We start from the raw sequence: 23,665 nt of genomic DNA on the forward strand, positions 1-23,665 counted from the left end.
AATTGTGAGGAATGATGTCATGGACATCAAAAAAAGATGGGATGATGCTCCAAGGCCACGATTTGGTACTTTTCTCCAACACAAGTTGTTCCAACTCCTTCGAATCACTCCAAACATCCATCTCTTGCCACCCATAGTCTCGAGCTTGCTTTAATCCATAAACAAAACTCCTTGTGACCGCTTCAATAATTTTTCTTGTCATAAAATAGTAGTTAATGATACACATTTTCGATGAGTAATAATGTAAAAAGCCCATGCGGAGATGTTTTGAACAGAATTGTGTATTCCAGTACAAATCAAAATAGGTGAGTCAAAATGAGGAGGATTCAAAATTATTGCTCCTGGTTTGGGAATTTGCACCCAGTTGGGTTCCTGTTGCCTGCCAAAAGAAATCCATTGGTTCGCATGTTTAAAGGTGACACTATTTCTATGAATTAATTCAGATCAAATAACAAAATATTATGAAAGAGATAAAAAAAAGTTACTATGGTTGTAGTCAAGAATAGTATTAGAATTAAAAAAATACATAATAAGTTGCTTAAAAGAGGTAGTAGAGAGATTCTCATAGTGTAAACCCAAAGGGTCAGCAGCCCAAATTCTCTTTATGAAATCACAAGAGATAAAGGTTTGCCAAATTGACTCTCGGTGGGAATGACAGAAACCACTAGTAGAGTCAATATTCATCCATTTTCCCATAATATCCTTGTGGGAATTCCTCTAATTACAAGTCTCTATAAGAAAGAGCTTGAATTTTGGGTGTGTTTGAAGTTTCTAGAAGAATCTCCACCAAAGTGAGCATAGGAAAAAGTAAGAACACTTGTTTGAGATCCCAACATGGTTAGTAATTAGACCTTCAAAAATTTTGTAGCCATTTTAAAGTAATGAGGGCCCCTTTTTCTTATAAGTTGCACCACCATCTATCATGATTATTACATGAAGTTCCAGTACGGGGAGAAGGATGTGTTTGATTGTTCCCTAAGGAACAAATCATTCTTGCTACAATAAGTGGATGGATTTATTACTGAAACCGAATGCAAACTAAACTCAAAACTAAATTATAAGACAAAATGTTCTTATTTCTCTTTTTTAAATACTTGTATGCAACACCGAAATGAGACAATATCTTACATATAATAACCTAATGAAAGGAAACCAATAAAACTTGGATTGAATTGAAAGCAAACTTTAATTTAACAGTGTAATTTTGGTTCAACCCAGTATTGGACTAAAAATCAACCCAAGCGACTGATTACACACTTAGTAAAAGAGAATTTTTTTAGTTATACCCCTTAAGGTGTCAAATAATATGTATCATTATCCTTTTACTCTTTTTGTAAATTTTCCAAAGGGTTAATATTATAATTTCACTTGTATATTCAAAAAATGTGAAGGGCAACAATAACTTTTGATACTGACATAATGAAAAATAAAGTTTAAATTGTTTTTTGAAAATCCTTATATAATCCAGACAATTAAAAGAAGGTTTCAAGTTTTAAATAGTTAAGAAAAAGAACTTTGTAGAGATGGTGCACAGTGTTCTGATGAGTTTATTTTTCTACCCTCCTTTAAAAAGACATTGCTACCCCTAGTTGGGAGAGGAGAAGGACAAACACAAGGAGTATTAATTTAGGTTGCACTCCAAGACTAAAAACAATTTCCTAGTTTTAAATAGTGTTATGTTCAAATTGTCAACATTAAAAAAATTTAAAAAGTAATACAACATCATGTGGGAAAAAAGAACCATAACCTGTTGTTGGCGTAGGAAATGCCTAGAAATAGGTTGCCGAAAAATATGATGTTGCCCTGTGCTTAAAGTAGTGAAGATGCTGGCACATGCTCTCTCATTGGTCACATGCGTTGGTGTTTCTTATGTCAACCGGACATAGTTCTTTTGCTCTTTAATATTATTTTTGGGTAGTAGAACCCTACTGATTTGGCATAGAACCACCAATGTGTAGGACCAATGAGGAGGCTTGTAAGAGCATGGCTAGGGAAGGCATAACAGTCTTTTTGCACTTGTTTAGTTTGGGCATTAAATTGCCTACCAGACGAGTCCACATCTTCTACAACAAGTGGTGAGATGTGATGAATATCAAACGGTTGAGAGCATCTCAACACATACCCTAAGGGGTTCTTAGCCACCCGATGCTCACTGTATCGGTGCAGTGGCTGCAGACGATTCTCACACCTACTAGACTAGCAGAGATTTTTTTCCCTTTATTTTTCTTTAAGGCTATGTTTGGTAGCCAAGAGAAGAAAATAAAGGAAAAGAAAAAAAAATAATTGGTTTACAAATTTTCTTTATGCTTGGTATGTCTTCGTCTAAGAGAAGATTCAATTTTTGAATTTTAAAATTCCTCTTGGAATTGTGAATTTTTCTTTTGAAAAAAAAAAAAAAATTGCCAAAAACAGGAGAAAATATCAAAAACTTTTTTTTTTTGTTTTTTTTCTTTTATTCTCTTATAATGGTGACCAAACATACATACTTTTTTTTTATTTTCTCATCATTTTATTTCTTTTCTTTTATTTTATGTTCTTCTCTTAGCTACCAAACACAAAGATAAGGTTGTGTTTGGTAGCCAAGAGAAGAAAAGAAGAAGAAAAAAAAGTACAAAAATTTTCTCTTTGTACTTAGCATGTCTTGATCCAGGAGAAGATTTAGTTTTCGAATTTCAAAATTCCTCTTGGAAATTGTGAAGTTTTCTTTTCTTCTTACCATTTTATTTATTTCCAACAAATGTTTCCGTTGGCCCCGTAGGGACCCACATGATGAATAGTGTTTTCTTTCTCTCTTGTTTTTTCTTTCCATAGAGTTGACGTTTCTTCTTTTTTAGTAACACTCTCCTTCGTAGAGCTCAAGTTTCTTCTTTTAACTTTCTCTATGTATAACATCTTCTCCTCCACATATTTGTGTTTGATTGTCAAGAGAAGAAAGAAAAAAAAAAGAAGAAAAAAATATAAAAATTTCCTATTTGTGTTTGACATGTTCTATCCAAGTGAAGATTTAGTTTTTGAATTTCAAGATTCTCCTTGGGAATTGTGAAGTTTTTTTTTTTTTATGATAAAAAAAAATCTTACCAAAAACTCAAAAAAATATGGGAAAATATAAAAATTCTTATTTTATTTTATTTTTTTCTCTTGTCTTCTAATGATAACCAAACATACATACCTTTTTCATTTTTTCAACATTTCATTTATTATTTTATCTTTTCTAGATTCTCTTATCTTTCCTTTTCTTTTCTCTTGACTACCAAACATACCCTAAAAGAATCGATACCTGATTGCGGGACAGCGTACGCGTAGATATAGGGGAGACGAAAAGAAAAAGAAACTTTGAAGAAATGAAAAGGGTATTATTGTCATTTTACTGAAGGCCGAAGTTTTCAGCAAAGCCGTTTTACGGGTTTACGCCCACAGTACCTACCATCGTTACTCTGACACAAGCAAGCAAGCAAGCAAGAACCGTCCTCCAGTCTCCAGTTGCGTTCCTTAAAACGTGCCCTAATCTCGTGACTCACGTTAATTCTTCCGGGGGTTTTAGCCTTTTTTCCTGGTGTGGTAATGGAGCTAGGGTTTTAGGATTCCCCTAGTCCTTTTTAGCGCCTAAACTGCCCTGTAAAAAAACCGTAACCCTTCTTCTACTCCACCTTCTCTCCCCTTTCCGCTCTCTCCGTGCTCCAACCAAAGCCATGGATAGATATCAGAGAGTCGAGAAACCGAGGCCAGAGTCGATGATAAACGAGAATGAGATCCGAATCACAACCCAGGGCCTGATAAGGAACTATATCAGCTATTCAACTAGTCTCCTTCAAGTAATCTCTCACTTCTCCACAGCTCCAGTTATCTGAACCTTTTAACATTTTGCTTATATTATTGTTTCCATGTTGTGAGTAATTTTTTGTTCTTCTTGATGGGTTTGAAGGTTTTGTAAGTTATCCATTGTAGTTCGCTTGAATCTCGTTGGTATGATAGGTTAATGGGATTTTTCCAGTTCAGTCTCATTTCAAATTCTATATCTATATCTATGCATGCAAGCATGTTGGCCTTATATATGTCTGATGCTTTCCTTCCTGCTCAGTGTTCTATCTGTTTGGAATTTGGATACGGAAAATGATCTACATTGCATTATTGTGCTGTGTTGGAAGCAATTTTCTCTCCTTTTGGCTCCATCTGGTTGGGTGTCGAATGTTGTACAAGTAAAATAAAATATTTTAGATAAGAGTTGAAGCAGAGGTACCTATCGCAGTTCCATGTAGCCGATCCCATTTAATTGGGAAAAAAGGCTTGGTTTTTGTTGTTGTAGTTGAAACATGGGTAGTTCTTTTCATATAACAAAAGTCTCAAGGAATTTGGTTGAAATTTTTGGTCACTATATTGGCTAAGTTTGGGTTAATTAAACAATCGTTAGTCTTTTGAGTAATACAGTTAGTGTTTGCATTATCGTTGCTATTATTTGGAATGCTTCCTTTTCTCATTTTTGTGTGGCTTACTGGTTGATATAAAATGTTGTAATGTAAGTAAAAAATTTAAAACAACAATGACGTGTGAACTTTCCAAGTGTAACTAATTTATAAACTCACTAGGTATATTAATTAAAGTTTTGACTAGATTCAGAAGACCCTTGTAAAAAATATGTAATTCGAAGCACTTTGTTTAATTGTCAATTTTTCTCAAGATGTCAACGTTGCCTTGTATACTATGGGTCTATTCTTGTCAACCTTTTTCAAAATGTTACTGTTTCCTAGTTTACTATGGGGATATTCTTCTTAAAATGTTGTACAGTGATCCAATCAGATTGAGCATTATGTTGTCTTTGTTACTTGGTTGTGTAGAGTGTGTCGAAAAGTTTGTGAAAACTCACTTTTTGGACCAATTCTCCCTCTTTCGTATTTTTGGTTGTTTGAGAAAAGCTTAGTCTCAGTAATAATGCTTCTCCTACCCACTTTGTCATTCTTCTTGGGGAAAAAAAAGAGATTTAAGAATCCGACCAAATCACCAAATGCAATTTTTTATGAGATGGTGTATAACCTTTAAAAAGCTTGGGTCCACTCATTTTCTTCTTCTTTCTTAGCACAGCCTAACATAAGCCTTGGAAAATATGTCATTTTCTTCCACTTAATTTGAAATCAGTTAACTTCCCCACATTCTCCTACAAGGCTACACTTTCACTACATACTTTCCCATGCTGCATAAAATCCAACACAAACAGAAAATGAATGAAAAAAATTGGTGCACACTCCTTATAAAGGTTTCACACTCCTCCCCACAAAAATGACTAACTGATTATATTGGTTGGGAAAAGCACTGTTCCCAAGACTATCGCTTTCTCAAACTATTAAACAATGAAAAGTGAGGGAAACTTGTCAAGAAGAAAAAATTTCACTCTCCTATAACTCTCTGGAGAATCTAGCATTGCTTTACTGTTTTTCTTAGTGGACTCCTTATGTTTCTTGAACCTCAAGGTTTTCCACCCTCGACTGCACTATATGTTGTGAGCCTGTTGCTTGTCTTGTGTTGTGGTCAAGGTTGTTGATGCTGTTACATGTAGGGTTAGATAGGGATATTTAAGCTTATTTTATGGGTTATTTTATAATTTGAATCTTATTATTATTATTTTTTTAGTATAAGATTTAGTTATAGAAAGGAGTGTAGATTCAGTTTTAGAAGCTAATGGGAATTCTTGTTTGATTGGTATTTTATCTTTTAGAGATTCTATATATGTATGCAGTCCCATTGATATGGAGAACAGTATTGATGATTGAATAAAATCCGAGCTTGGTTTGCCTTTCACAGCTGTGGAGCTGTACTTGTTCTATACTTTCTCTTTATCTGTGAATCTAAGTTTCTTTCTCAGGTACTCTCGTATTTCTCCTTTCTTCCTTTTTCCTGTTCTCCATCTTCCTCTCCTCTCAAGTAATATTCTTCTTCCCCATTTCTTATTGTTTCTCTGTTATTTTAATTTCTCTGTTGCTAACGAGTCAACCTAGTGGTGAGAGATTTGTTGAATCTCTTTCGTACCTTTCCCACTCATTATCAAACTTAGGGATTAGAGTTGCAATTTCTGGATGACCCTCCCTGAAGAATCCCAACCCAAAACCCTGCTGCAATAACTGAAAATCTGGCCTTTTCTCTCTCCTACTGCAGACATAATTGCAGAATTTGTTTTTCTTCAATCTTCGACTTTTGGGTCTGTTATTGGGTTGGATTTGATAGAGTTGGGAATTACAAACCTGTTCTTAATTTCTCCTGAGATTTGGAGCCCTGTTTGAGGGGCTGGGTTGATTGCAAGGTGTCTCGTTGCCACTGGTTTCTTGTTATCTATTGTGTAGTTAAAGAGGATATAAACTTCCCTTATTTATGAGTAAGATCCTTTACTTCACATATTATACTCAAGCCATGGTTTCTAAATTTTAATTTGGTTTATCTCCATTTCCCTTTTAAATACCAGAAACATGTCCCCATATTCCTTTTTATCTGAGTTGGGGATGCCCTATTTATGTGTAATCTGATATTTTTCTTTTCATTTTAGTACTATTTGATCCTTTGAATAATTTCCTTTTAGGAGATATATGCAAAAGATGAGACTTATTGGTGACCATTTTATCCCTTTCTCGTGTGACTTGTTAAATTTAATTCAACAACAACAACTCAGGCTTGTTAAATTTAATAATATGGTCAATTGTGCATCTTGGTATGGGGGCTGTGGTGATTCTGAGTAATGGTGCCTGATTTATGGAAGTAGGGACTATATTTCTTGTTGGTAGAGAATTCTGGAGACAGTTTCAGCCACCACATTTTGATATACTGACTGATGAGAAGATTTTCCCTGGTCTCCTTCTTTGAGTTTGGAGTAAGGAATTGGTGTACCATTGTCATTATATGTCACAGGGTAGGATTTTTGTGTGATTAATATTTGATTGTATTTGTTATTTATATTAGAGGGCGGACCTCGGCACAATAGTAAGGTTCCATTGTGAACTAGTGGTCATGGGTTCAAGTTGGGAAACAGCCTCTTAGCGAAGCGGTGGTAAGGCTGTTACATTATGACCATTCCCGGACCCTGCAGTGGTGGGAGCCTTATCCACTGGGTTCGCCCTTTTTTATATGCTATTTATATTGGATTGTCCCCAGTGAAGGCAGGGATTGGCACCATGATCACCGCAAACTTGTTATCTTAAGTGGAGATTGACACCAAGGATACTCTAGTGAATGATGGTGCTATGCACAAACAATTTCTACCCATCCTTTCTTGTTCCAATGGGAAGTTGCAGTGTGGCGTAATTGTTTGAATTGGTCCTTATTTAACCCTTCACACTAGCAGCAATGAATGAGTAAAAATACCCTTCCTATCCTTTCCTATTCCAATGGCGAGTTGAAGTGTGGTGTAGCTGTTAGAATTGGTTCTTATATAACCCCTCACACTAGCAGCAGCTAAGAGCGAGTAAACTGACTTTCTGTGATTACTCCAGAAATATTGTAGTTCAGTTTTGAGTCATTGGAAATGTATGAGTGTAGGCTGGATAAGGTTGTTAAGTTGTTACATTCAGAATAAAAAAAATTAAATATTGCCCTTATTGAATGCATTTGATTGTACAACTGAATTTCTGCTTTGGGAATGTGGTAAGGAAAATCAGTTGAGATGGTTTAGTTTTGTCCAGCAGAGGTTAGTGCTCTGGTGCAGCAGATGATGACGCTGTTTAGAAAGACAATGAGAAAGGTGCATGACTTGAGGCATTATGGTAATTTGGAGTCTTGATGAATGTCAGGTGAGTCATGTCTTGTGACCATGACAAAAAAGATGAACTTGCTTGATAATGACATAAAGATAATTAGTGGAAAGAACTGATTAGCAAAGTTCTTGTATGGGTGTTCAGTCATGGGTGTCTAGACGGGCAAATCTGGGAATGGTACCAACCAATATGGTGTAACTTGGGGGAGATGTTTTGCCAGGCTGAGGCTCATTGTCAGTTTGGAGGAAGACTGCCAAGTCCTAACCCTGACCCATGAATAAGTGCTTGGACCACGCTAGTCTGTCTTCAATTGGAAACTGACTAGAGGTCTGACTAATGTTTACTTACTTTTCTCATCAAAAAAGAAAGTAAAAAAGGAATCTGATCATATGTTTAGGGCACTTTGTTTAGGCCAAGCCCAAGCAATGATTTTCATATCCCATCCAAAACATGCTGGGCTTTGATGCTTGTAGTTTATTACAGATTTCCGGACAGGTCCACATTGGCACAATTGAGCTACTTTGGCCTTTCGATTCTTTCTGTTCCTATCATAGTATGTCACTGATTACAATTTTTTCTAGTGCTGCTTTTACTGTTTTTTTAATAACATAAAATCTGGTTGACGCCTTTTGGGGAGGGTGTCAAGTAGTTTATAGCTTGAGTATTCTTCCCTCAGATCCACACTACAAACTATCTCAATTGAAAGGCTAGACTTTAATTTCATTTTATTCCCTTCCCTCTTGCATGAACCTACTCTTTCGCAATTCATTTCTGCAACTCATCTCCCATCTCATCTCATCCATCTGTGATATCAACGGCAACGACAATGGCTACTTCTGCAATATTGATGGTGCAAAGGTTTCAGTGTCAAGTTTCTGACAGCATTTTCACCGTTTAAATTCTCCTTTCATACATATGGTTCATCCTTTTGAAGGGGAGGTTTAGATTTTAGGTGCAAATATGAAGATTTCATAGATTAAGGTTTCAGGTTGCCAGAAAAAAGTTGTTAGAAATGGAGAAGATAGCTGGTTCTCAGTCACAGTTCATGGAAGTTCAAGGTTCAGTTCACGTTCATGGAAGGATATTCAAGGTCTCAAATAGAGGTGTCATTGTGTCAATAAGCCTCACCCCTTTAGTAGATATGAAGTATGTATATGTATTCTATTCTGCCTTTTTTACTATTTTTGGCAATTTCAAGAATTGTTGTCTTCTTTCTCAAAAATTTTAAGATTTCTTTTTGTTATTTTCTGTTTCAAAATATTTGTGCTAGCTGGTGCCAGATAAAATTTTTTAGTGCCATCAAGTCATTTCCTGCTTCACCTTTAAACCTGGTCATCAGGATTCATGTAGATGTACTGTTGCCCCACTCTTTCAGAGTTATTGCTGATATATACAATCTATATGATGCTTTATTCAGGAGAAAAGAGTGAGAGAGATTGTCTTGAAGGCAATGGGACAGGCAATCAGCAAGACAGTGGCCATTGCTGAGATTATAAAGGTTTATAAGTTTTTCACCCTTGTTGTGATTCTTTAATACAGATCTATACTCAGATGTTTACATATGAAAACAGAAGAGAATCCCAGGATTATATCAAGAAACTACCATCGGCTCAATTAGCATAACTGATGTATGGGAGCCCATTGAGGAGGGACTTGTGCCGTAGGTCTCTTGTCCATCCTTTTATTTTATCTTGTATAGAATGCATATTACTGTTAAAATACATTTGGTTATAAATGTGCTCTGCAGCTTGGAGATGACGCGTTATGTTTCGATGATTTCAATCTCTTTGTCAACAAGGGAGCTAAACAAAAACTCTCCTGGGTAAATTCTCTGAGTTCTGAAGTGTCCTTTTGTTAAACTTATATGATTTCCCAGAGAATTACTAGTAATTTTAGCTAACTGAGATGTTGTTCTTTAAGATTGAATGATGAAAAGCAGTGTTTTGTGGTAATAGGTATCAAGCTCCATCACGTGAGCAGCAGCAGCTGAAGCAGCAGTATCAGCAACCGAAGCAACAGTATCAGCAACAAGCTCCTGCTCCAATCAGTGGTGCTAATGAAGGTCATATTTCTGCTAAAGATGAGGAATGTTGCACCATATGTACCTTTTTAAAAATTCTCAAACATGGTTTCCATATTCTTTATGTAGATTCATATGTGCGGGGACGTGGACGTGGTCGTGGTAGAGGGAGAGGAAGGGGTTGGGGGAGAGGTGGATATGGGAATACCCAAGGTATTATACATTGTTTGTGATTTCTTTTCATTTTTTTTTTCTTTTGGGTAGATCTTTTATGTTTTTGTGCTTCCATGTAAACAAATTCATTGTTTTGGGGACAGAGAATGGTGGCTATTGGAATTGGGGTCGAGGTGGCGGCCGAGGCAGAGGTGGGGTCTATCGTGGTAAGTGCTTATTGGTATATGCCTAATAAGCAAAATCTGTCTGGTTTAGAGGATTCTCTCACTCCATGGACTTTTATTGGTTTCAAGTACAAGATACATAGGCACTGTTTGTTTGTCTGATTTGGAGGATTCCGTCGCTTTTCTGAGTTCTTTTTCACACACCCTTCCTTTGGGGGTTGGGGTGGGGGTGTGGTGGGGGAGATACAGCAGGTGTGAGTGATTCAATGCCCTATTACTAGAACCGTATCGTAAAGAAAAAGACAAATTACAGATACATGAATACTCTTTTGGTTATTTGTCACTGATTTCATGTTGATATTGCGATCAGGCATTTTCGGGGGTTATCCAAGCTACTTTTTCTGTGAACAGGTGCTGGATATGACAGAGGCAGAGGTGGAGGCAGGGGTTATGGTCGTGGACATGGACGAATGGGTGGCCGTGGGAGGGGTATTTGGAACTAGGCCTAGGTGTTGGGGTGGAATGTTTGTTTTTGCTCTAGCTAACTGCTTGCCTTGCCGTAATAGGGAAGAGAATTTGGGAACTGTTTTCCCAGCATCAAACTGTGGCTCTCTGAAGAGTTGTTGAAGCAGTGTTTTGTTCATTTTGTCTATGATATGAATGTGGGTAGGCTTGCTTTGTGTTTGTTGATTTTCTGTGGCCAAGGGCAGGTGATTACTCAGTTGCTGTAATTCATTCCCCTCTTACCGCTTGAATCTCCCTTTGTAAATATATCCCATTTTTCTTGGTGTAAGCATTTGCTTCTGAAGTCTCTATACCCCTTCTTTTTTCCGAAGTATTTCTTTGTTAAAAGGGCTTCTCTTTGCATGGAATATTGTAAATATTGACTATTTAGAACATGGACAAACCAAGGGCTGTTTTTAAAGAAACAGTTCAGCCATTGAGAGTCCCTATTCTGCAATCTATTTTGATTGCAATACTTCTGGCAATTGAGTCCCATTGTGCAAACTACTGATTTTAGGGCTCAATGGTTTTCCCTATACTAGGAGTTTGGACTATCTTGTCAAAAGTAGTAGTTATTGCTCAAACTAGATTTTTCAATAGGGAAATATGGAAATTTGTATGGAAGCTGAAGATCCATCTTAGGTTTAAGATTTTCCTTTGGAAGATTTTGATTGATGGTGTTGCTATTGAAGATAAAATGAGTTTTGTAACTTCTGTTGATGGCATTGATCATCTTTGTCACCTTTGTAAATTGAAATTAAATGTGATGTGATATTTATTTCGCTTTCATTTTCCAAACATGTGCGGGTTGCTGGTGCCATTGGGATTTGAGTACAGAATCTCTTTCGGCTTTCTCTCTTATTAATCTTTTTGAGTCCATGATATGTTTTCCATCATTGTTTCTCATCGACTAGTCTAGATTTCTCAGTATTGTTGCAATTACAATTTTTTTTTAATTGAAAAATAAAAATATCCATTAATTAGAAATGAAACTTAAAACATGATGTTTGAGCCAATGCTATCGATGTGGAAGTTCCATTTCGTTGTTGGGCCTCACAAAATTGGGTTATAATTAAAATATTATACAATGTACTGTATTTGGAATACTCCAAATAAGTTTGTTTTCTAAAATGTTTACGTCATGTCCCCTGGTTTTACTTCGTATCATCAATAGGTGAGTTGCTGATTTGGATCTTTTTGGTATTCTGTCACCCCCAAATGAGCCTGATATGACCTTTTCGGAATATCATACATTACCTTCTACTGATCATCTGGTTAATTATATGCGATGACTGCTATGATAAGTCTACTGTTTTTGTTGGCTGGGCTGCGGTTTCTCAGTTTTGCAATTTATTAGCTCTGTCTCTATGAGTTCTGGCTATGGATTTTAGAAAGTTGAGTATTTGGGTGAATGATGCTTAGATTGTGAGGTGGATTCTATGGGGAATGAAGGCGGGATTTACTTGTGACATTTTCCAAGTCTTATAATCTATCTATCTATCTATATATTTTAATTCTTGGAAGGTGAATGTTGATATAATTTTTAAGACTTCCATTAAGCACACCTTGGGCCACTCATACGGGGTGTTTAGTACTCTTCACTGTTTTCAGTGAAAGTTGAATGCTTCTTATCAAACCCTAGTATGACCCAGTCCATACAATTGTGGGGTTAGTATGGACCTATGGGACTAGTCAGGCGGAAGGCCTTGATAAAGAAAGCGTTAGCAAAAAAAGAAAGAAAAAACTCTCATAAGTGTCTGAGTCGTGGTTGAATCAGAGTATGAAAATAATGATCTGGAACCCATCAAACTATCTATATCCTGGTGTGTGAAGTTTTTTTTTTTTTTTTTTTTGGATCAATTTTTCCTGCACCCATGGTGAATAAGAATCCGGGATCCAAGCACTTAGATGAGGGAGGAGGTTTTTGACCCTTCACCGGTTCAACGTGCAGCGACGGAAAACTTTATACTCTTTTTTTTTTTTTTCTATTTCTTGATAAGTTATTTCAGAGACAAAGAAATAAAGAGGTTGTTGGTAAATTAATTTGAACCCACAGGGACCTATAACAAAGGAATTCTTATAAAGAAAATCTAATCAAAGGGATAGAAACTTCAATAAATCAACAAAACTTACCATTTATAGAAAGATATACAAAATATTCTGAATAAAACTCCAAAAAACCACAGATCTGTGGAAATCTTTGCTTTCTTAAATCTCAATTTCAATTAATGTTTCGATCAACACCAACTAGCTTGAAATTATAAATCGATAGAAGCCAATCTCTTGTCCGATTCTAGGTGTTTGTTTTTAAACCAGGGTCTTTAGTGAATCAAACTGGAACATTAATTGCAGTAAAGAGTGGAATATGATTCAAAGAACACAATCATTGGCATGGATCAAGATGGATAGATATGTCCCTTCGTATTCTTAAACTATGAAATCAGATCAGATTTTTTTTTTCTTCTTTTTGGTAAATATTATAAAACAAAATTAGGCACTCAAAAGAGTGAATTTTGCAGGAAGTTTCCAACCATATGATATTTTTAGTATCAAATTGGAATGATCTTATTGTATGATCCATTGAATCCAACCATATATTAAAAAAAAAAAAAAAAAAGAAAAAAGAAAAAGAAAGGGCGAAAAACCCAACCATTGTTCTCTTTCTTTCTCTTCACACTTCACACCCTTTCATCTTCTTTAAGAGTCTCCTACGACTAATAGAACGGAGCCCTAGTTCCACCGAAGCCGGCCGCTCTCGTTTCTTCGCTTCCGACGACGGTTCAACCTTACAGCACGGTGCCGGAGGAGGTAAACTTCCTCTCTCTCTCTCTCTTGATAATTTTAATTTCCAAGGAGAAAAGAACGTTACCCGCGCTCTGCGCCAAGAGTCTCAGGACAGAGTAGCGAAATTACTACCCTACCCTCTGTTAGATGTTTCAACCTCAAACACATGTTTCCGTTGGCCCCGTAGGGACCCACACGATGAATAGTGTTTTCTCTCTCTCTCTCTCTTGTTTTTTCTTCCCATTCTTGGAGTCGAAGTTTCTTGTTTTTTTTTTAGTTAACACTCGTTTTTCTTGGAGCTCAAGTTTCTTCCTTTTAACTTTCTCTATTTATAACATCTTCTCCTCCACATAGGTTCTGCTTTACTTCTCTCGCTTATGGGTTTCATGAGGAGAGACTAGTAAGGTAGTAAGATCTCTCTCTCTCTCTCTCTCTCTCTCTCTCGTGTGTTGAATGCTTTTGGCCATGATTGCATCCTTGCATGGAGGGTTAATCTGTTATGTTGAACTTGATCTCTTAGAATTGCTTTAAAAGAATTGAGAGTTTTGAGAGTTCAGAAACTTGAAGGAGTGGATTGACTAGTCAGAATCGATTCATCTGAATTGGGTTATTGTTAGTTTGGAATGTTAATGGAAACGATTATTGAAGCAAGAATTATAGTGCTGGAGCTGGGTTCATGAGAAAAATACAGCTAATTTTCTGGTTGGGAGATGGTGCTATTAGGAAGTAATGGATGAAGGAACCTGTGAAATTACCCACTTCTATTCTCTCTCTCTCTCTCTCTCTCTCTGCGTTTTTAATGGCTCCCAAGTAACCCAAAACGGTCCTAAGACCCTGACTACTACTGGTCCCAGTGGGTAGGCCCATGAAAAAGCTAATCAACAATAAGTAATTGAGAAGTTGCAATTCTTGGAAACCCTTTTCCTTGGCTGTCCATGTATATTTTGCCAAGTGGAAGGGTGTTTTAGTACCTCTCAATTTTGCATTCTCTGTTTTTATTTTCAATTATTATTTTTCCCAAGAACATAAGTTTTTAAACGAATTTACGGGCATTTTATTGAGTAGTGTAACTTGTTTTGTTGCAGGTTTGAGTTTTTGGAGGCATAATAGATAGTTACAAGGAGACAGAGAAAGAGAAGTAGGATTAGAGAGTTTAATGGGTCACTTTTGTTATCTCTCTCTGTTCCTCCTACTCTCTTTTACACAGCAAAGCCAGTCATGGGGTTTATTCTCTTCTTCTACAACATCAAAAACTTATCATCAGAATGAGAATCCTCTAGGCAGTACAATGACCTCTAATGGGTTTGTAGCTGAATTCTCCATGGGAGCTGTGGACAATCGGAAGGCAATTGAGTTGGTTGAGAATGCAAAGAGAAAACTTGACAATTCTAATTCATGTTGGCAAAAAGCTTACAGGAATCTCTTTACGACTTGCTCAGATGTTTTGGCTGATAGGGAGAAGCAATCTAGACTTGCTTGGCATCTTAGTGATTGCTTCCAAGAGGACACTGGGAGACCACCTTTCCCTACTTGTAAAACCAATGCTCCCATAGTGAACTGTCTCAAGAAATTGGATGAGCAAGCACATAAAGTTTACCTTGAATTCTTCCTTCAGACCAACTTAATTTGCCATCAGTTACAGTTATGGATCCTATCTTCTACACTATTCTTCTTTGTTAGTAGTTCTGTTTGGGCTAGCTTGTTTCCCATGTTAGTTTTTCTTTCTAATCATTTTAAAATTTGATTTTTGTTGCAGGAGTGATGCATTCAAGCAACAAACAGAGAGATTGGTAAATGATTTAAAGAGATCGGCTGAACTTGTTGAGGATAAATTAGAAAACATGGAAGAGAGATCAGACAAATTGTTACAGAACTCTAACCAAATCCAAGATTCATTAACATCAATTGATTTTCGAACCCAACAAATGGCACAGACTTCTAAGGATGTTGAAGTCCAAATTGATGCTGTATTAGAACATTCAAAGGCTATCTTTACGCAGTCAAAGGGAATACTAGATTCTCAATCAGAGCTGCGTGAAGGACAAACAGAAATGAAGGAAAAAATAGAGGTAGGAATGGCATTGCTTCATGAATCTTACCAGACCTTGGGACAGGACATAGAGCATCTAAGACATGAAGCTGTTGCAATAGAGAAAGAGATTAACGAAGTTGGAGAATCGATGTCATCAAAGATGAAAAGTCTTCAAAACACAGCAGACGATATAGGCAGCATTGCAGGGACATCTTTAGATAAACAAAAAGAACTTCTTGATGGACAATCAACAGCACTCGAGGGTCTTAATTCCCTCACCAACTTTCAATCACAGGCACTGGAAGAAAGCAGGTAGAACAGATACCAAAACCCAAGTTTTAAAATTGTCCATGTCAATTAGAATTTTCCATTCTCATCTTAATTAGTTTACTTTTTATTTTGAATAGGGCTGCTTTGCAAAAGCTGGCTGAATTCAGTCGCAAGCAACAAGAAGAGCTCCAACAACAACAACAACAGCTGCAACAAGCCCATGATCAACTTGTCGAAAATTCAAAATCTATTTTGGCAGCTCAGGTCTGTAGTTTATAAACCATTTTCCTCTGTAGATTGTATTGGTTACTTTTAGTTGTAAATCTGAAGGAATGCTCATTGTGGAATTCATATTCATATACAGGAAGCCTTCGAATCAAAGCAGGCAAGAATTTTTGTTGCTCTTGATAAGCTTTTCACCTTGCAAAATGCCATGTTAATGGAGTCGCGTTCCATTAAAACATTCTTCTTTTATGCCTTAACCATCTTTGTCGTGCACATGCTAACAAGTACAAAGCACACATATTGTGTGAGGGCAAGGCTTTATCTAGGTTTGCTTCTCTGAACTCTCTCTGTTTCTCATTACATTCATTTAACTTGTATTGTTATATTTAATCTCTTTCTGTATGTTCTTACAGGACTATCTGCTACATTCTTGATTGAGCTTGCAATAATGCGGTTTTTCGATTATGATCTCAATCAGCAAACTGGCATAGCATCTAAAGTACATTGGGCTAGATGGTCTTTTTCAATCATTTCTTTTATTCAGATTCTATATTCTATATTCACTTACAGGTAAATCTGTTATTTCTATATGCTGTGCAAATATGTTCTTGTTTACCTTCACTTCTTAAATACACATGAACTAAGAATTGATTGAATCTATATTTTAAGGGGATGCCTTTTGAATTTGCAGGGACTATGAAGTTCTAAACCATCATATGCTATTGAGCCTAAGTGAGAAGATTATTGCAATGGAAAGAAATAAGCCATTGTCCCTGGGAATGGAGATCGACACCGACACTGAGAGTGATGTTAACCTGTGTTCATGGATTGTTGAAGAATTACCAGAAGATGTAGATAATTGCATGGACCCTGATTATATGCTACCAGAAGAAGTTGGAGAGAATTCACTTTCAACCACTACAATTGCAAGAAGATATAATCTCCGCCCTCGTCTTCGTCGATGAAACTTCAGTTACAATCACTTTAATCACAAGAAGTTATGATTGAATTGTATCTAACAAATTATAGTAACATTCATTTTTAACAATATACATGAAGGGAACCAGAAAATTTACATTCTATGGCTTTGTATACCAAACAGATCAGATGTCATATGCTTAATTTAAGTCTTGTCAAGCTGTGTTATATGACCCAGAAAAAAATCCCAGTGTAGACTCTGGGGCATAAGAGATGTGTCTTGGACCAGCCTTGGCTTACATCAAGTGGAAAACTGAATTAGGGGTCTGGAAAGATGAGATTTCTAGATAGGTTGGCCCTAGAATGATGATGATCAGATAGCATGATTTCTCTTTGTCAAGCTCGTGTACTACACTAATGCATTATAAAAGCAATTTTGGAAGAATCAAGATGTACAATAATTTCGTGCTTAGCTGGCCTGTCAAGTTTTCTTCTATCACTTCCTCATTACATTGAAGTAGATTTTGGCGGTGAATGTAATGTATGTAGGATGTTATCGCTTGACCGATCTATATAGTACGTCAGGTAGACAGACGATACCTTATTATAGTCTATCGTTATAAGCATGTGGCTGATTTGTAGTGATACGTTAGGTTGATAGGTGGTACTTATTATAATTAGTCATAACCAATCAATTTTTTTCCATGGATCCTCACGCTCATCCTTACTTGGAATTTTCTTGTAGGCAACCCTATCAACTTGGGGTAAGGTTTTGAATGTTGTTGCAAGATCGACAAGGAACACTTCCAAGTTCTAGTGATGGCCTTTAAAGTTTATACCCCTACATACCCTGTGGCCTTCCAAACAGATTCTCCAAGCCCAAGAGGGCCTAATATGCATCGTGCTCCCTTCAAAATTGCATTGATTTTGATTTAAAAAAAAAAAAAAAAAAAAGGGTCTTGGAGTTCCTTTAGTATCTGAGGCTTTTGCATTTTGCAAAATCTTTAATCATGAAAATTGGATTTACTTTAATAATTTCAACAATTTTTTTTAATCTTCCATTCAAAATTTTCAAGATTTATTATTTTGTTTTCTTCTGTTCCAAAATTCTTTTAGTACAGTCAAGTGATTCTTTGCTTCCCCCTTAAAAAGCTGGTCATCAGGATTTGTGTAGATGTATAGAAAGATATGCAACCCACCTCAAATTGGAATCGATAGAAACCAATCTATTTAAGGGTGTTAATCGGTTCGGTTTTGGTGTATATGGTGCAGTTCAATTTCGTTAACACTTTTTGAAACCGCAACAGTTTAGTAAACGGTTTTGATTTCAAGGTTTTTAAATGGTGTACGTCGGTTTCACGGTTTTAATCGGTTTTGATCGTAATTTATTCATACGGTTTCCAAATGGTTAGTAATCGGCTTGCTAGTTTATTCGCATGCTTACTAAAATTTGCTTTTGTTGATAAATGCTCCAATCATGTATGAAATTACATAAGGCATTGAACAAGCAAGGATTTAACTTCATAACTACATGATATGAGTAAATTATTGAATAGACTGTTAGACAACCTCTATGGTCCTTCATTCTTCCATAAATTAAACCATTATGTTTTGTTAAAACAACTAAATGTTTAATCATTATATAGGTTAATCGGATCGATTTTGACAGTTTAAATGGTTGGATTATCACAGTGTCAATTCGATTTGAAACCAACAATTTAAACGATTAAAACCAACCCGACCCAACCCATTTAGCTAGTCGTTCTTAAACTTAAAATCAAAACCAAACCATTTACTATACGATTTTGTGATTTTAATCGGTATCGATTTCAAATTCACATTCTTAAATCTCTCAGGTGTTTTTAAAAAAAAAGAAAAAAAATCAAACTGGCACATTAATTGCAGTAAGAGAGTGGAATATGATTCATTGAACCCAATCATTGGCATGGATCGATAGATGGATGGACACGACCCTTTGTATCCTTCAATCATTAAATCAGATTCTTACCAAGAAAATAAATTTATTTATTAGATCTTAATTGCAGTAAGATTGAACCCAAACCGTTCTTTTCTTTCATTACTCTTTGCACGTACCCTTTCATCTTTGATAATAGTCTCATAGAAAGACTGAGAGAACAGAGGCCTACTTCGACTGTTCCACATCAAGACAAATAGTGAAGCCGCCAGCCGCTCTCACCCCTTCCCTTCCCTTCCCTTCCCTTCCGACAGTTCAGGCTTGCAACACCGGCGACGGAGGAGGTAAACACTCTGTTTCTCTCTCTCTGGTTCCGTCTTCTCAACCTTTCTATATTGATATGGCATATTGGATCAGGTTTTGGATTGGGGTAGTTTGACCTCGAACCGAATCAAACTATTCATAGTCCCAGTGGGTAGGCCATTCCAACAACAATAATAAACATGACCTTATGTCTTTATCCCAACTAAATTGGGTCAGTTACATGGATCCAATATAGAAAAAAAAAAAGTAACAAAATAAAAAAAAATAAGTGAAAAGGGACGAAGAGAAGTAGATAAGGTAGAAATCAAAGATGCATCACAGGGACATCCCTTACACGAGATCTACTATCTCGATCCTTGTCCTCCACAAAACTCTATCCACGGTCATACTAGAATCGAGCCCCACCATATACATGTCTTTTCTCACCGTTTCATTAATAGTCATTTTAGGCCCACCCCTACCTCTTTTGGCTCTCTCCAAATGAATATGCTCACTCTTTCTTACTAGGGCATCTATAGGTTTCTGTTGCACATGGCCATACCACCTCAACTGGTTCTCGCGGAGTTTGTCCTGGATTGGTGCTACCCCCAACACTCTGCTCCATTGAAAACACTAAAAAGCAACAATAGGTAATTGACCGTTGCTATTCTGGGAAAACATTTTCCTTGGCTGTCCATGTAGATTTTGCCGGGTGGAAGGGTATTTTAGCTTCCAAAATATATGGCCAAATTCAATCATAGACCCCCCTTAATTTTACATTTTCTAATTTTATATTTTCTTCCATTTTTCTAAAACTTAAATTTCTCAATGAGTCTCTAAAAGGGAAAGCAATAGAGGATCAGGGATTACCTTGATAGAGCTTTCCACATAGCGTAATGGATTGGGTTGCGTCATGCGTTGATCTGCACAAACAATGATGAACAAACAATTATGACGATCTTATTAGGCAAAGTTCCACCTCCAAATCCAAGGATTGCAATGAAACTCCTCGGGGACATACACTCTCAACAGAGAGAGAGAGAGAGAGAGAGAGAGAGAGAAGGTCCAAAACCCTACTTTGTAATAGCCAAACCTCTTATTTATAGAGATTTGACCAATTAGCTAAGATTCCTAATCCTAGTGGGCTTATGATTACCCCAAATGGATGACCCACGATCAAACTGAGTCAAAACCCTCTTTCAACCTAGTTCAATTAACAGAATCTATCTTGAAATCTTGGGCATTTTACTGAATTGTGTAACTTGTTCTGTTGCAGGTTTGGCTTTTTGGTAACATAATATATAGTTACAAGGAGACTGAGAAAGAGTATTAGGATTTGAGAGGCCAATGGGACACTTTTGTATTCTCACTTTGTTCCTCCTACTCTCTTATACACAACAAAGCCAGTCATGGGGATTGTTCTCTTTTTCTACAACATCAAAAACTTATCATCAGAATGAAAATCCTTTGGGCAGTACAATGACCTCTAATGGGTTTGTAGCTGAATTCTCCATGGGAACTGCGGACAATCAGAAGGCAATGGAGTTATTAGAAAACGCGAAGAGAAAAATTGACACTTCTAATTCATGTTGGCAAAGAGCTTACAAGAATCTATTTACAACTTGCTCAGATGTTTTGGCTGATAGGGAGAAACAATCTAGACTTGCTTGGCATCTTAGTGATTGCTTCCAAGAGGACACTGGAAGAACACCTTTCCCTACTTGTAACACTAATGCTCCCATGGTGAACTGCCTCAAGAATTTGGATGAGCAAGCACATAAAGTTTACCTTGAATTCTTCCTTCAGACCAACTTAATTTGCCATCAGTTACAGTTATGTATCTTCTTGTTGGTACTATTGTTTGGGCTAGCTTGCTTCCCATGTTAGCTTATCTTTCTATTCAATTTATAAGTTTTGATTTGTTTTGTTGCAGGAGTGATGCATTCAAGCAACAAACAGAGAGATTGGTAAATGATTTAAAGATATCTGCTGAACTTGTTGAGGATAAACTAGAAAACATGGAAGAGAGATCAGACAGACTGTTACAAAACTCCAACCAAATACAAGATTCATTAACCTCAATTGATCTTCGAACCCAACAAATGGCAGAGACTTCTAAGGACGTTGAAGTCCAAATTGATGTTGTATTAGAACATTCAAAGGCTATTTTTAAACAATCAAAGGGAATCCTAGACTCTCAATCAGAGCTGCGTGAAGGACAAACAGAAATGAAGGAAAAATTAGAGTTAGAAATGGCATTGCTTCATGAATCTTACCAGACCTTGGGACAGGACATAGAGCATCTAAGAAATGAAGCTGTTGCAATAGAGAGAGAGATAAACCAAGTCGGAGAATCAATGTCATCAAAGATGAAAAGTCTTCAAAACACAGCTGATGATATAGGCAGCATTGCAGGGACATCTCTAGATATACAAAAAGAACTTCTTGATGGACAATCAACAGCACTCGAGGGTCTTAATTCCCTCACTAACTTTCAATCACAGGCATTGGAAGAAAGCAGGTTGAACAGATACCACAACCCAAGTTTTAAATTGTTCATGGCAATGGGCATTTTCCATTTTCATTTCCTTTATTTTGAACAGGGCTGCTTTGCACAAGCTGGCTGAATTCAGTCGCAAGCAACAAAAAGAGCTCCAACAACAACAACAACAGCTGCAACAAACCCATGATCAACTTGTCGAAAATTCAAAATCTATTTTGGCAGCTCAGGTCTGTAGTCATAACCCATCTTGCTCTGTAGATTTTATTAGTCACTTTTGGTTGTAAACTGAAGTTGTAGTTGTGGAGGAATTCATCTTCATATACAGGAAGCCTTTGAATCAAAGCAGGCAAGCATTTTTGTTGCTGTTGATAAGCTCTTCAACTTGCACAATGCCATGTTACTCGAGTCACGTTCTATTAAAACTTTCTTCTTTTATGCCTCAACCATCTTTGTCCTGTACATGCTAACAAGTACAAAGCATACATATTGTGTAAGGGCAAGGGTTTATCTAGGTTTGCTTCTTTGAACTCTCTCTGTTTCACATTATATTCATTTAACTTGAATTGTTATATTTAGGCTCTTTCTGTATTTTCTGACAGGACTATGTGCTACATTCTTGATTGAGTTAGCGATAATCCGATTTTTGGATTATGATATCAATCAGCAAACTGAGATAGCATCTAAAGTATATTGGTCTAGATCATCTTTTTTATTCGTTGCTGCTATTCAGATTCTACATTCTATATTCACTTACAGGTGAATTTGTTATTTGTATATAGTGTACTTAATGCATATGAAGTAAGCATTGATTGAATCTATATTTGATGGTGATGGCTTTTGAATTTGTAGGGACTATGAAGTGCTAAACTATCAGATGCTAATGACCCTTAATGAGAAGATTATTGCAATGGAAAGAAATAAGCAATTGTCCCTGGGCATGGATTTCGATACCGACACTGAGAGTAATGTTAACTTGTCCTCATGGATTGTTAAAGAATTACCAGAAGATGTAGATAATTGCTTGGACCCTGATTATATGCTACCAGTAGAAGAAGTTGGGGAGAATTCTTTTTCAACCACTTCAATTACAAGAAGATATAATCTTCGTTCTCATCTTCATCAATGAAACTTCAGTTACAAACACTTCAATTACAAGAAGTTATGATCTCCTCCCTCAGATTCATTGATGAAACTTCTCTCATTGTTCTAAACCAGAAGGTGGACTTGTTCTGCTTCTTCTGTGCTTCATTATGAGATGTCTTATGGAGCTGCAAATCAAATTGTACATGGAAAGAATTGTCATGGGGACAATCTATTATTCTAGGTTCTAGAATGAGGATCTATGGATCTATTCTTCTAGGTTCTACTATGAGGATCTATAAACTGTTCAACCTTGGGGTGTTGATTCTAAACATACACATATGATCATCTATTCTTCTAGGTACCTTTCTTGTGCAATCATCCATCCTCTATCTCATAGTTTTGCTTGTCAAGTAGAAATCACAATTCCAAAAGCTTAATTTCTAATTTTTTTTTTTTTTTTTTTTTGCTAACGACGGGTATCCAGGCCTTTGGCCTGATTAGTCTAGGGGGCCCATATTGACCCCACAGCCACATAGATTGGGTCATACCGGGGTTGAATAAGAACTATTCAACTTTTATGAAAGCAGTGAAGAGCATTAAACACCCCCGTATGAGTGGCCCCAAGGAGATAAGTGGACTTGAACTTAGAACCATACACTTCCAAATCATTTAGTTCACATAAGTTAGTTCACGTAAGTTATTCATCTTGTTAGGCCACATACTTAAATATTAATCTCTAAAGAGAGAATCACAATACAAGAAGAGAATAGGAAATGGCCACTATTAGGGGAGGGGTATAGATAGATGGGGAATGGCCATTTCAGTGACGATGAAGGGGATGAGAAATAATTTCATATATGTATTTGGATCGAGTTTTCCTGGAGTCACGGTGAAGGGGAATCCCTTGATTGCGACTTTTGGACGGATGGGAGAGGGTATCATGCAAATAAGGGAGGGTATTATCAACTTCGTCTAATGGAGGTGTGTTTTAAGACCTAGGATGGTGGCTGAACCCTACACTATAGATCTCAATTCGAGGA

At 36.6% G+C, this 23,665-nt stretch overlaps 3 protein-coding genes across 4 annotated transcripts; all 3 read left to right on the forward strand.

Annotated features, from left to right (window-relative positions):
• The first annotated feature begins 3,420 nt into the window (after positions 1-3,420).
• On the forward strand, positions 3,421-10,881 carry LOC122090854 (ribonuclease P protein subunit p25-like protein). The gene is made up of 8 exons (XM_042660585.1): positions 3,421-3,812; positions 9,148-9,228; positions 9,302-9,390; positions 9,478-9,552; positions 9,686-9,792; positions 9,880-9,963; positions 10,068-10,130; positions 10,500-10,881. The coding sequence occupies exons 1-8, from the start codon at positions 3,690-3,692 to the stop codon at positions 10,589-10,591; spliced, it is 714 nt and encodes a 237-aa protein (XP_042516519.1). The 5' UTR covers positions 3,421-3,689; the 3' UTR covers positions 10,592-10,881.
• A 2,356-nt stretch (positions 10,882-13,237) lies between these two features.
• LOC122092132 (protein GAMETE EXPRESSED 1-like) lies at positions 13,238-17,030 on the forward strand. 2 transcript variants are annotated; one of them, XM_042662456.1, is made up of 7 exons: positions 13,238-13,400; positions 14,462-15,017; positions 15,133-15,720; positions 15,816-15,942; positions 16,043-16,229; positions 16,317-16,473; positions 16,595-17,030. In XM_042662456.1, exons 2-7 carry the CDS (start codon positions 14,533-14,535, stop codon positions 16,866-16,868), a joined length of 1,818 nt encoding a protein of 605 aa, XP_042518390.1. In that variant the 5' UTR covers positions 13,238-13,400; positions 14,462-14,532; the 3' UTR covers positions 16,869-17,030. The 2 variants fall into 2 exon arrangements, with proteins under 2 accessions (XP_042518390.1, XP_042518391.1); XM_042662457.1 differs by lacking the exon at positions 13,238-13,400 and having other exon boundaries at positions 13,815-15,017.
• Positions 17,031-20,518: 3,488 nt separating this feature from the next.
• LOC122091566 (protein GAMETE EXPRESSED 1-like) lies at positions 20,519-22,668 on the forward strand. The gene is made up of 6 exons (XM_042661578.1): positions 20,519-20,871; positions 20,973-21,560; positions 21,643-21,769; positions 21,868-22,054; positions 22,142-22,298; positions 22,392-22,668. Exons 1-6 carry the CDS (start codon positions 20,519-20,521, stop codon positions 22,666-22,668), a joined length of 1,689 nt encoding a protein of 562 aa, XP_042517512.1.
• Positions 22,669-23,665: the final 997 nt, after the last annotated feature.

The sequence above is a fragment of the Macadamia integrifolia genome, chromosome 10 (assembly GCF_013358625.1).
Source record: "Macadamia integrifolia cultivar HAES 741 chromosome 10, SCU_Mint_v3, whole genome shotgun sequence".
Lineage (NCBI taxonomy): Eukaryota > Viridiplantae > Streptophyta > Magnoliopsida > Proteales > Proteaceae > Macadamia > Macadamia integrifolia.